The sequence below is a fragment of the Diabrotica virgifera genome, chromosome 6 (genome assembly GCF_917563875.1).
Source record: "Diabrotica virgifera virgifera chromosome 6, PGI_DIABVI_V3a".
NCBI lineage: Eukaryota > Metazoa > Arthropoda > Insecta > Coleoptera > Chrysomelidae > Diabrotica > Diabrotica virgifera.
This window is the reverse complement of record NC_065448.1, coordinates 175,103,518-175,116,500: the sequence shown is the minus strand read 5'-3', so window position 1 is coordinate 175,116,500 and position 12,983 is coordinate 175,103,518. Positions and strand designations below refer to the sequence as shown.

The 12,983-nt window shown below is 33.5% G+C and overlaps 1 protein-coding gene across 1 annotated transcript in view; it reads right to left on the bottom strand.

The window, feature by feature from the left end:
* The window catches only part of LOC126886431 (glyoxalase domain-containing protein 4), a 74,134-nt gene that overhangs the window by 19,708 nt on the left and 41,443 nt on the right, over positions 1 to 12,983 (bottom strand). The window contains exon 3 of the mRNA XM_050653370.1: positions 12,012 to 12,268. Within this exon, the coding sequence (XP_050509327.1) occupies positions 12,012 to 12,268 (257 nt within the window). The remainder of the gene's footprint in view (positions 1 to 12,011; positions 12,269 to 12,983) is intronic.

Genomic DNA, 12,983 nt, shown 5'->3' with positions numbered 1-12,983 from the left:
CTGAGCGAAATCATTCAGATGTACCAAAATTGGATGTTCTTCTTAAATTTCTTGAAAAAAGGTGCATTGTTCTGGAAAGCCTGGAAAATACAAATCCTAGGCAAGCCAAAAACGTAAAAGTTTCACATCATGCATCCAGTAATAAAACATCAGAGGATTCAGATAAAAATAATACGTCAAATAATTTAGTTTCTGATTTTTATTGCATTTTCTGCAAAAAGCAAGGTCATAAAATTTACAAATGTCACTTTTTCAAAAACATTCAGCATGATGACAAAATAAAATTCGTGAATTCAAAAGGTCTCTGCGTAAATTGCCTAGGTAGGCATAATTCTAAAGATTGTTCATCAAAACATGTATGTACCGTTTGTAAAAGGCGCCATAATACAAATTTGCACATTCTGGCACCAAATAATAATTCGGGTAAACATAATACTTTTTCTACGACCCATAAAAATGAAAGTCCGTCCACTTCTACAAATTCAAACAATTACGAACGCGAACATTCGTCAAATTCAAACTTTCAAGGTCCTTCGTTTCAAGGGCAAGAACCTTTTACAAATTCCTTTTCTGCCTTGTCCGTAAAAAATTTAAACATACTTCTAGCTACGGCCAAAGTAACCATTTTCGACAAAAACGGGAAACCTTTAACGGCCCGATTGTTACTCGATACGGGAAGTCAAAATAGCTTTTGTACCCAGTGTCTCGCTGATAGGCTGGGCTACAAGCCATATGACATATCTCTAAACATTTCTGGCATAGGCCAAAGTAATTCGGTCTCAAAAAAGATGGTCAACATAAAAATGCATTCTAACTATAATAAAAAGTCTTTCAAAATTTCATGTGCCATCTTAGAAAATATTACTTGCAATCTTCCACAGTTCCGCATTCTTACAAAAAAATTACCAATTCCAAGGGACGTTTTTCTCGCCGACGATTCATATCACAAACCTAGTCAGGTAGACATCTTGGTTGGGGCTGATTTGTACTACGACTTAATTCTTCCTGACATAATTCCTCTGGGCCCTAGGCTTCCAGTTTTGTAGGCTTCTCATCTGGGGTACCTAATAGCCGGCGTGATTGCTCCTCACTTGACGGCACCTACAGTAGCAAACAATGCTTCTGGAGATGTTGCTCTAATTTCTACGTGTAGCACGGACGAGCTGCTCACGAAATTCTGGAACATGGAAGAACTTTCTCAAAAACCTATTCTGTCGGAAGCTGACGAGCTGGCCGAACAAATATTTCAAACTACAACAAAGATCCTTGAAAATGGACGCTTTGAAGTAGATATTCCATTAAAAAGTGCACAAGAACACCAATTACTGGGTGATTCATTTTCTATAGCCAAACGGCGTTTTCTTTCACTCGAAAATAAATTCCAAAAAGATAAAAAATTATTTTTCGAGTACAAAAATTTCATTGACACATATATTTCTTTAGGGCATGCTGAATATGTACCTCTTTCGTTCGTAAATGAAAATTCGGACAAAAAATATTTTATTCCACATTTATGTGTCATCAACGAACAAAATAAAAGTACAACTTTGCGTGTCGTCATGGACGCTAGTTGTAAAAGCTCTACAGGAAAAAGTCTGAACGACATTTCATTAAAAGGGTATCAGGTTCAACCCGATTTATTCGACATTCTGGTTCGTTTCAGGCAATACAAATTCATATTTTCCTGTGACATTCAAAAAATGTTTCGACAGACGTGGATCAACAAAGATCAACGCTTTCTACAAAATATTCTATGGAGGGACGATACCCACGATTCTATAAAATGTATTCAATTAAATACTATCACATACGGGACGAATAGCGCCCCGTTTCTTGCGACGAGAGTCTTGCAAGAAATTTCAAATAAAAATAAAGTTCAATTCCCATTGGCCTCGCATTTTCTCGAAAACCAATTCTACGTAGATGATGGTTTATGTGGGTCAAATAATATTCAAGAATATTGCTCGAAATACTTCAGCAATTAAATTCTGTTCTAAACCGCCATGGGTTTACTTTACATAAATTCCATTCAAATTCATCCATATTCCTACAACAAATCAACCCAGAACATTCAAAAAATACTACTCAGGAATATGACCTAAATTTCGATTCCCCTTCCAGTAAGGTTCTAGGCCTAAAATGGGACCCTGCGGAAGACCAAATAACAATTTCCGTCCCCGAAAATAATTTCTGCCCACCAATAACAAAAAGAAAAATCCTATCTGCGTTAGCGCAATGTTTCGACCCTCTGGGACTCATCAATCCGTTTATTGTTAAAGGCAAAATGCTTATGCAGAAACTCTATCTGCAAAAAATTCACTGGGACACAGAAATTTCGGACAAAACTATTCTAAACGATTGGAACAACTTTCTACAGGACTTGTCACAATTAAAACAATTAAAAATTCCTCGTTTCTATTTTTCTGAAAAAATAATTCTGAAGGTTGAGCTTCATGGATTTGCAGACAGCAGCATGGCAGCTTATGGCGCATGCGTATACCTAAGAACTTTCTATTCAGATGAGACCATCTCTTGTGCAGTAGTTTCTTCCAAATCAAGGATAACTCCGTTAAAGACGGTAACACTTCCTAGGCTTGAGCTGTGCGCAATGGTTCTTCTTTCAAAACTTGTTGCAAAAATAATTTCTATCTTTGAAAATCAATCTATAAAATTTCATTCAGTCAGCCTCTGGTCAGACTCCCAAGTAGCTCTGTCGTGGTGTAAAAGTCATCCAAGTCGGTGGTCGGTTTTCGTGGCTCACCGGGTAGCTCTTGTCCAAGAGTTGACTCAAAACTTTACATGGCTTCACATAAAGTCTGCGCAAAATGCCGCAGACCTTCTTTCTCGAGGAATGTCTGGTTCTGAAATTCTCAATAGCGACTTCTGGTGGCAAGGTCCCAAATGCTTGCGAGATAAAAATTTCAATGTTTCCAATCTATTAAATGACAAAGTTCTCGAAAACCTACTCGAGGAAAGAAAAATAAGCCTCGTGGTAAATTCTAATGTGGAAAATTTCTGGATAAAAATTTTCTCACGTTTCTCAAATATTTCACGCTTAAAACGTACAGTAGCGTACGTATTTCGTTTTATTTCTAATTGTAAAAAACAAAAAATTTCTGAACCTCTTTCTGTTGCGGAGTTAAATTATGCAATGGATTTCATCATCAAGAAAATACAGGGTGATGCATTTTCAAAAGAAATTTCGGCGCTTAAAAATAACAAATTTATTTCGAATAAAAACTTCATGTCACTAAAACCATTTTTAGATTCTTCTAATTTTCTGAGTTGGAGGCAGACTTACGAACTGTCCCGACATAGACTATTTGCAAAAACATCCGATACTGCTCCCCTCCAATAATCCTATCGTCAATCTTATCATCAAAAATGAACATCTCAGATTGGGACATGCTAGTGCGCAAACAGTTCTCTCAAATCTTCGTTTGAAATTCTGGGCTCTCAATGGTCTAAAGGAAGCAAAACGAATCATTCGCAACTGCACCATATGTTTCCGATTTTCGTGTGCTCCTGCACAACAGCTTATGGGTAATTTACCTGAAGATAGGTTGTCCATTACAACGAGACCCTTTCAAAAAGTGGGTGTAGATTATGGTGGACCCTTTCTGTTAAAATCTTCTTCACTCCGAAAAGCGCCAAAAATCAAGGCATACATAGCCATTTTCGTGTGCATGGTGACCAAAGCTGTGCACATTGAGGTTGTTTCTGATCTAACAACTTCTTCCTTTCTATTAACACTTAAGAGATTCATTTCCCGACGTGGTAACCCAACCGTCATTTACAGTGACAATGCCACATGTTTTTCTGGTGCAAAAAATCAACTCTATGACTTATACAAATTTTTTCAAAATAAGTCTAATTCTCAAACCATTATGGAATACCTTTCTGAAAATCAAACCTCATGGAAGTTTATCCCCCCTAGATCTCCTCATTGGGCTGGGCTCTGGGAAGCTTCAGTAAAAAGCGCAAAATATCATATGCGTAGGCTAATAGGCTGTTCTTCTTTCACTTTCGAACAGTTTTACACTGTCATGGTTCAAATTGAAGCTGTGATGAATTCAAGGCCTATCTGTTCCATGTCCAGCGACCCTTCAGATTACACCTTTCTCAGTCCTGGGCATTTTATAATTGGCTCCAGCCTGTCAGCGCATCCTGAGCAAAACTTACAAAAAATTCCGGAAAATAAACTATCCATGTTTCAGCAAATTGCAAAAATACAACAAAGTTTCTGGAAAAAGTGGTCTGTTGATTACTTGAACCGGTTACAAAATTCTCCAAAATGGTCCCGACCAAGGGAAAACGTAAAAGTCAATGACTTAGTTCTTCTGAGAGAGGATAATGTACCTCCTCTAAAATGGCCTTTAGCACGGGTAGTTGATACAATGCCCGGGCAAGATGGCAAAGTCAGAGTGGTCAAGTTGAAGACCATCGATGGTCAATTCACAAGGGCAATCTCTAAAATTTCGGTTCTCCCTAATCAAGGTAAAGAAGAGTAGGTTAGACCACAAGGCTCTAACGCCGGGGGGAATGTTGGAGAACTGTATTCTCCACCCAAAATAAATTCTATTTCACCAACAACAAATTTCCGCGCCGCCTCTGTAACAACCATAAATAATTTCATTACGCAGTGCCTGAAGAAAACTTCCAAGAATGTTAATCTCCGCCCTCTCTTTTACCCAAAGCACCCAACGGAAATATTTGTTAACGGGATGAAAGAGCGGGGTGCAACAGTCAGTCAACTATCAACACTCATTAAGAACGTACGCAAAAACCTCTTTTCATTTACGCTTTTTCGAAGAGAATTCTTCACGCCGCAATTAGCAAAAAGCCGGTACAAAGTGTAAATATATGTGTAGTGGCGTCTTTCACGGATAAGTTGTTAACTCAATTGTTCACATGTAAAATTCTATTTCTTGCCCTTTTCAACTTCATTACAGTCATAGCAAAATAGAAAGTGTTTTATTTACATTAACAATTCAACAGGCCAAAATTACAGCATCTTACGGTTCATTAAAAGTTCTCCTCTTAGCTATCGAAGGCTTAGCGACACATTGAACTTACTGCAAGTGCAAAACGCTGGAAAGAGACATTGGAACTACTCCAAACTCTCCATGGAGGAATGTTGAACACCGGCGTCCCTCCAGTAGCTAAACAGGTAAATTTTGTACCCACACAGGGGTTGAGCAAAAAAAGATAATAAAAGATTAATAAAAAGAAAAACACAATCTTAGACCAAAACTGATGTAATTCATGCACTAAAATATTTGTTTACCTATTTTGCATTGTTTAATTCTTTCAATGATCTGACTACTCCTCTGTACTAAAATGAAAACATTTATTTTATTTATAAGAGTATGTGAAGACGTGTATCAATAATAAATTGGAAAAATGTAATACGATGGCCTGTAAAGGATCCTCGGATCAGAAAGTTTAGATCAGAAGCACATAGGTATGTTTATTAAAAGGATCAAAAAAATTAGGATCCGAGATAAAACTTCCCAATCAATTATAATAAAATGAATGCTATACGCTGTATATTGTCGCATTTATTATTAATGGATACTAGCAACAATATGTAACGAAAGTAAAAATCCGAGACTTCATGTTTTATCTAAGGTACTTCTTCGTAAGATTCCATCTTCTATCGAAGGTTGAATATCAACATGGCAATTATTATTTTACTTACAGTAGCTGTAAATAGTTTGTTAGAACTCAGACCAAACCATTAGAATTAGAAATATGCTTTATTGTCATGAAAAATTGTACAATTTTATAGACAAAGATTATGAAAAGTCACGAAAACAAAACAATAACAATACAATTATTTACTAAAATTACAGAAATCGTCAATTAAATAAAAAAAGATAATAATGAAGCAAAACAGAAACAATCAATTGCAAAATTTAAATAAATTGCACAATGCATAGTATACCTTAGTAAGTAATAAGTTTAAAAGTTAGGCTGCTGCATATAACAATCAAATATAGATAAAAAAACTACTTGTACAAAGGGTACTGTAATTTCTTAGTTATTGAGATTAAGAAATTCTTCTACTGAATAATATGGTCTTTCAGATAGGTAGGCTTTTGTCATTTTACGAAATTTAGAGAAAGATGTTGCAGATTTAAGTTGTAGAGGGAGATGGTTGTACAGTTTTTTTGCGGAATATAATGTAGATTTCTTTACTAACTCAGAGGACGGGGTCGGTAAATAGACGTAAAAGGTAGAATTTCTCGTGAAATAGTCATCATTCGGTCTTGCTGAAAAGAGATGTAGATGTTTACGAATTAAGCAAACACTGTCTAAAATATATAAAGAAGGAAGAGTTAAAATCCTGTGATCTTTGAAGTAGCTTCTGCAATGTGTTCTACTTCTGAGGCTAAACAGATATCGTATTGATCTTTGTTGTAATTTGAAAATAGCATCGGATTGGGCAACTGTACCAGAACCCCAAAAAGGAAGGCCAAATCGAAGATGCGACTCGAACAAAGAAAAATATGTTATTTTGGAAGATGCTAAACTGAGTTCCTTAAAAACAGATCTTATAGCATAGCAAGCTGAAGATAATTTCTTCTTTAACACATCGATATGAAGGGACCATTTAAGGTTGCTGTCTAAAAAAATACCAAGAAATTTTACAGAATCAACTTTACTGTTCTAGCTGTTATTAAGAAGTAAGGCTTGAAGAGCTCCTTTATAAGATAATGCTACTGTTTTATCTACATTAAACGAGGGCAAATTAGAGTCGGACCAGGTTTTTATTGTAAGTAGATCAGAAGTTATAGTAGCATGAAGAGTTGCAATATTTGACTTGCTCCAAGTGATACTGGTATCATTAGCAAAAAGAAACATTTTCCATCGATTTTTAAACTAGTGATGTCATTAATAAAGATAAGGAAAAGTAGAGGATCCAATACTGAACCATTGAGGTACCCCACATACAATGTTTTTGAGTATCATTTGCTCGAACTAGTTGTTTCCTATCATCCAAGTAAGATTGGAACCAATTCAAAGAAATACCTCGAATTCCGTAGAAATTTAGTTTTTTTTATCAAAATGTGATTTACACAATCAAAAACTTGGGCGTAGTCACAAAAAACGGTGACAGTGCGAAGATTATTGTTCAGTGCTTGGTAAACGTCATGTAGTACAGAAAACATGGCATCAGTGGTACATTTATTATTTAAAAAGCCGAACTGATTTTGTGATAAAATGTTGTTTTCAATTCCCTTAGATTTCGTAACCAGGAGGTTCGTCTTTTTCCTACATCTCTTTTACGTTTTGTTTTGCCCTCATAATCAAACGCAGAAGACTAGGACGAGGACCTCTTAATATATGACCGAAAAATTTAAGCTTCCGCCTGTAGTTGTCTGTATAGTCCAGAGAAATAAGATTTTTCTCGTGACACATTCCTCTCCAGGCCGAAACCAAATTTTTTGAGTAGTATGGACATCTACAATAATTTTAACTATTTATAATGGGAAATAAGCCACAATATTATTAAAAATGATTTTTATTAACGTTTCGACATTATAAATAGTTAAAATTGTAAAAATGCCACAAGAAAATAGCTTCAGAACAACATCTACAATAATAACCTATATGTTTCCTGCAGCCGATTTTGATGCTATACATACATAGTTATAAACAAATGAAGATCAAAAAACGGTAAATTTTCGCTTTTTTCGTCTATTACTAAAAAGTGAAGCATTCTAAACACATTTGAGAATAAAAAACTCATAAACCATATAAAAAAACTTCAATATGGCGTTCGCTGAATATGTCTTTCATTATTTGTTGCTTAGAAAATTACAAATTAAGTCATAAATTTTGAGATTTTATAAATGTTCATAACTTATGTACAAATTAAGTTAGAACCTTCTTATTAAACGGAATCCTGAGACTTCTTGTGCTTAAATTATATTTTAAATTTCAAAGCAATTGGTCAAGTAGTTTAAAAGTTATTTAATTTGTATGTCCCAAATTCATTTTTTTGCAACATTAAGTCAGAAAATTATGAGGTTACAGTAATATTTCAGATAGTTTATGATAGAAGAACATTTATACTATTAACTTAATTAAAAAAAAATGACAAAAAGTAATATTAAACAGTGTAAAATTATTTTGCAAGAACATGTCGATTTTCTGCTTACTTAAAAACATTTAGAATAACTTTTTAACCGTTACCAGTAGAAAAATTATTTTTACATATTTAGAAAAACTGAATTTTTATACACATTTAGAAAGAAAAACAATTGTCCTAAGATAATTAGGAACGAAGTTAGCCCCCCTTTTTTAATTCGCATGTTCCTGCAAAATAATTTTGCAATATTTAGGGCTGGTTGTTCGAACGCTAACCAAAAATGATCATTATCAAATATTTAATTACTGTCACAACTGTCAATGTCAACTTTGATTGAGTTGCTGAAAACATAATTATTGATTACAATTATGAAATTAGTTAATCAATTATGTTAATAATTGTTATGTTAATTGATTAACTAATCTCATAATTGAAGACATAAGTGGATAAAGGTCATATGTCACAAAATGATGTTTTTGAGTAATGAGCATTTTAGTGTCTTTTGTTCCAAGTTAATTATTTGTTTTATAAATTTGCATTGCTATACTTTTTTAAACAGGTATCTGAAGGTACTTTTTTTTCACTTTAAATTTAATTTAAAAAAAGTTACATTAAGCCAAATTTAAATTTTGTGGACATATTACCTTCATCCAAATAGTAAATGGTAGAAAATTTTTCAAATTTACAAATTTCACGTGGATAAAGGTATTATGTCCAAACGCAATTTTGGACATAATACCTTTATCCGCTACAATTCGAAAATCATAGTGTGACATATTGCTTTAATACCTTCCTGTTATTTTTATTTTGCTAAAAATAGGAAATATTAAAATTTTAAAAGGTTAAACAGCACATTAGAAGAACAAAAACCTAATAAAACAATTTTCTCAAAAAATGTGACATATGACCTTTATCCACTTATGTCTTCAATTATAATCAATTATGTTTTCAGCAACCCAACCAAAGTTGACATTGACAGTTGTGACAGTAATTAAATATTTGATAGTGTTCATTGTTGATTAGCGTTCGAACAACCGGCCCTTAGAATTATTTTTTGTCATTTTTTTTAATTAAATTAGGCCCGGTTTTTCAGTGAGCGGTTAAAATTTTGGTTAGCTAACCTAGTTTAAATTTTAACCAGTATTTTAACCCTCATAGCGTTTTTCAGAGCTTTAAATCAAGTTAAGAAAATCTCGGTTAGCTAACCACTTTTTTTCTTCTGTTGGCAGCAGTAACTGTACGTGAGCATGTGCAATTCGAGAAATAATGATCAATTTGACAGAAAAATAAATAAAAGAAAATTTCATAACCAAACTAAAAAAATGATTAATGCAATGCAATATCAAGTTCGAAATCTTTGTTTAGTTCATAACGTCTACCTCGGTTTCATAACAGAAGAGAATTAGAATTACTGGGACGATTTAGACTTTTCTTCCGATTTTGTTTGTCAAAGACCACGGTCTTATCACTATTTGAACAGATTGACCAGGAAATAAGAAGTCAGACTCTTTGGTAAATAAAATAATTAAGTATTTTGCTGTGTAGACAAATATAAAATAATCTTTTTAAAATATTACTAGGAATCGTGCATTAAATCCTGTTACAGTAAGTGTAAACATAGGTACCTGTTACAGTTATATTTAAATATATTTCCTTAATTCCTTCCTATATATACCTCGTCCAATTTACTTACCGTTGCACGTCATCCGCGCCATAGCCTGTGACACGATACCAACACGAAATATCTAGGCGGTAGGTGTGTTCCCCTTTAGAATTATTTTGATTCTAAAAAGGAACACACCCACCGCCTAAATATTTCGTGTTGGTATCGTGTCACTGGCTATGGCGCGGATGACGTGCAACGGTAAGTAAATTGGACGAGGTATACCTAATAACGATAATAATTTATAATTTCAATAATAATAATTTCCTTATATGTAATAATAAGGAGGTATTAGAATACTTTCCGCGATGAAAGAAAATAACATAACCCAACTAATCCCTTTTGTCAGGCAGGTATTAAAAAAAAAAATAAACATGATTCATGATTCATTCGCTGCACCAATGCGCAAGCGTAACCGGAAAATTCGGAGTTAAACCATCTAACGAGGATCGGTTAAAATCGTGGTTAACTTAAACGAGTTTAAGCTCTAACCTAGTACGGAAAAACTGATTAACCATGAATATTTCGGTGACCAAAATATAAATATGTTAACCCAGCACTGAAAAACCGGCCCTAAATAGTGTAAATCTTCTTCTTTCATAAACTATCCAAAGTATTACTGTAACTTCAACATTTTCTGACTTATAGTGTTGCAAAAAAATTAATTTGGGATAAACAAATTAAATAACTTTTAAACTATTTGACCAATTACTTTGAAATTTAGGGTATGATTTAAGCACCATAAGGCTCAGCATTCCGTGTAATAAGAAGGTTCTAATTTAATTTTTACATAAGTTATGAATATTTATAAAAACTCAAAATTTATTATTTATTTTGCAATTTTCTAAGCAACCAATAAGGATAGACATATTCAGCGAACGCCATATTGAAGTTTTTTATACGATTTATGAGTTTTTTGCTCTCAAATTTGTTTAAAATGCTTAACTTTTTGGTAATAGACGAAAAAAGCGAAAATTTACCGTTTTTTTGATCTTCATTTGTTTATAACTATGTATGTATAGCATCAAAATCGGCTGCAGGAAACATATAGGTTATTATTATAGATGTCCATACTACTCAAAAAATTTGGTTTCGGCCTGGAGGGGGTTGTGTCACCAACAGGATATATTTTCTTCCTTATTTCTCTGAACTAGTGTAATTTCTTCCCTCTTATTACTCTATCAAGGATTTCAATATTGCTGAACGATCAAAAGCTCCCAATTTCTTAATCTCTAATTGCTTCAATGTGCAGGCCTCAGATCTGTAGAGCAAAGTTGTAAAAACGTAGCAGCGCAACAACCTTATCCTTAGATCCATTCTTAGGTCTCTACTACATAATAGATGTTTTATTTTCACAATTTTGATCTTTTGGATGTTTTGTAATGACCATGAATTTTGTTTTCTGAGTTCATTTTAATACCGTATATGGTACCCTTTTCTTTCAGCCGTTTCAGTATGTTTGTCAGACTTTGTAGAGTTGAAGCAAATATGACTGTCATCGGCATATCTTTTATAATTAAGGATTTCACCACTTATGATCATCCCATCGTTATGCTCTCCAAAAGATTCTTGGAAGACGGCTTCGCTATATAGATATATTAAACAGCAGTGGTGACAATAAACCTACAGCCCTGTCTTACACCCCGAACAATTTTTATTTCTACCGAACATTTGATCCTCAATTCTTACTCTGACTTTCTGTCAATGGTTTTTAGTTTTAACATATTAGTTAGTTTATTGTGCTGGACCTTGTCAAATACTTTTTCAAAATCAATAAAGCATATGTACATGTCATGGTTCATGTCTAGATTTCTTTGTATGAGCACAGTTTCTAAAGCCTAATTATTGGTTATCACTAATTTCATCATCCAGTTTTTTGTAAATTCTGTTGTGGGCTACTCATAGAAATTATGGCTCATTAATGCAATCTCATCTAAGGTACATAATATGTATATTCCTAGATACCTTTAATAAGTTTCAAGTCATTACAAGAAACTGTCACTTCCTGATTTGCTCAGTTGGTTGTTACCTCTTATTTTAAAACGATTTGAATTTATAAATCCATTTTGGATATTTAAAAAAAAATTAATAAAATTGTAAGTACTATTATATTATTTTACATAAGTGTATTTTACATGAGTGTATTTTACATGAAGTGTTTACTTCATAGTAAGTTTTTAAAACAAAAGTACGTCAAATAAGAAACATCATTAACTATAAGGAAGAAAAATGTATATTGGATAAAATTACCTCTATCGGACGGTTGGGGCTCATCTACTATTTGAAATCGATAACCTCCTGGAGCAACTAATATATTACCGTTCTCAACGGGCCAATTTTGTTCTTTTGCTCTTTCCAAAGCTTCTTTACTCTTTATTGTAATTTTCTCGAAATCGTTTCCTTTTTTGTAATTAGTGATGCCGTAGTTGTATGTTAGTTCGATAACGAAATGGTTGTCTTCTTCTCCGTAGCCGACCATGGTTTTGCTCCATCTGCCATCGTACGGTCTAAAAAATATATAAACAAATATAGGTATAAAGCATATTCCAGTCTTTTTGTCTGTAAGTTACTCAGAAACCCTTTCAAACTAAAATTTGGTATTACAGTTAAAGCTACAGCATAATATTTTTAAGATTCAGCATAACGGCTTGATCATTAATTCTCTATCAAAAAATAAATTAAAGCACAGTAAGTTCTACAATCAGTAAGAGTTACGACAGCTCTACAGTAAGCTCTACAAACTTGGGCAGACCTAAAACTTTCGAGTTAACTCTACTGTTAATATTTTTGTAAACAATTTCTGTTCTGAAAAAAGTTTTTATCTACTCTATCTCATATTATGTATAAGTTTTTAGTTCGTGAAAACTGTCATTATAGATAGCAGTGCGAGAAGAATTTAAAGTGTGCGTGAAGTAGCAATGTATTGCAAAAGGGATTTACTTTTTCGCACTGTTTTTGGCACACTTTCATATAATCAAATATCCTTAACTTTCGCGTTGTCATGGTGACGAGGTGTGAGCAATAAATTACAACAAAAGTTTTGACAGTTTTGTAGTTTAAAAGAAGTTAGAATTTTTAAATGTCAAAGTTCTAAAAATTGTAGAATAGAAATGAATTCCAGTGACGAAGAGTTACAGTTTTTTTATTTGTTTATCGTAGATACAATATTGTATGAAACTGTGCGTGAAGTACTTTTTGAGAACTTACGCGATGTATAGCACT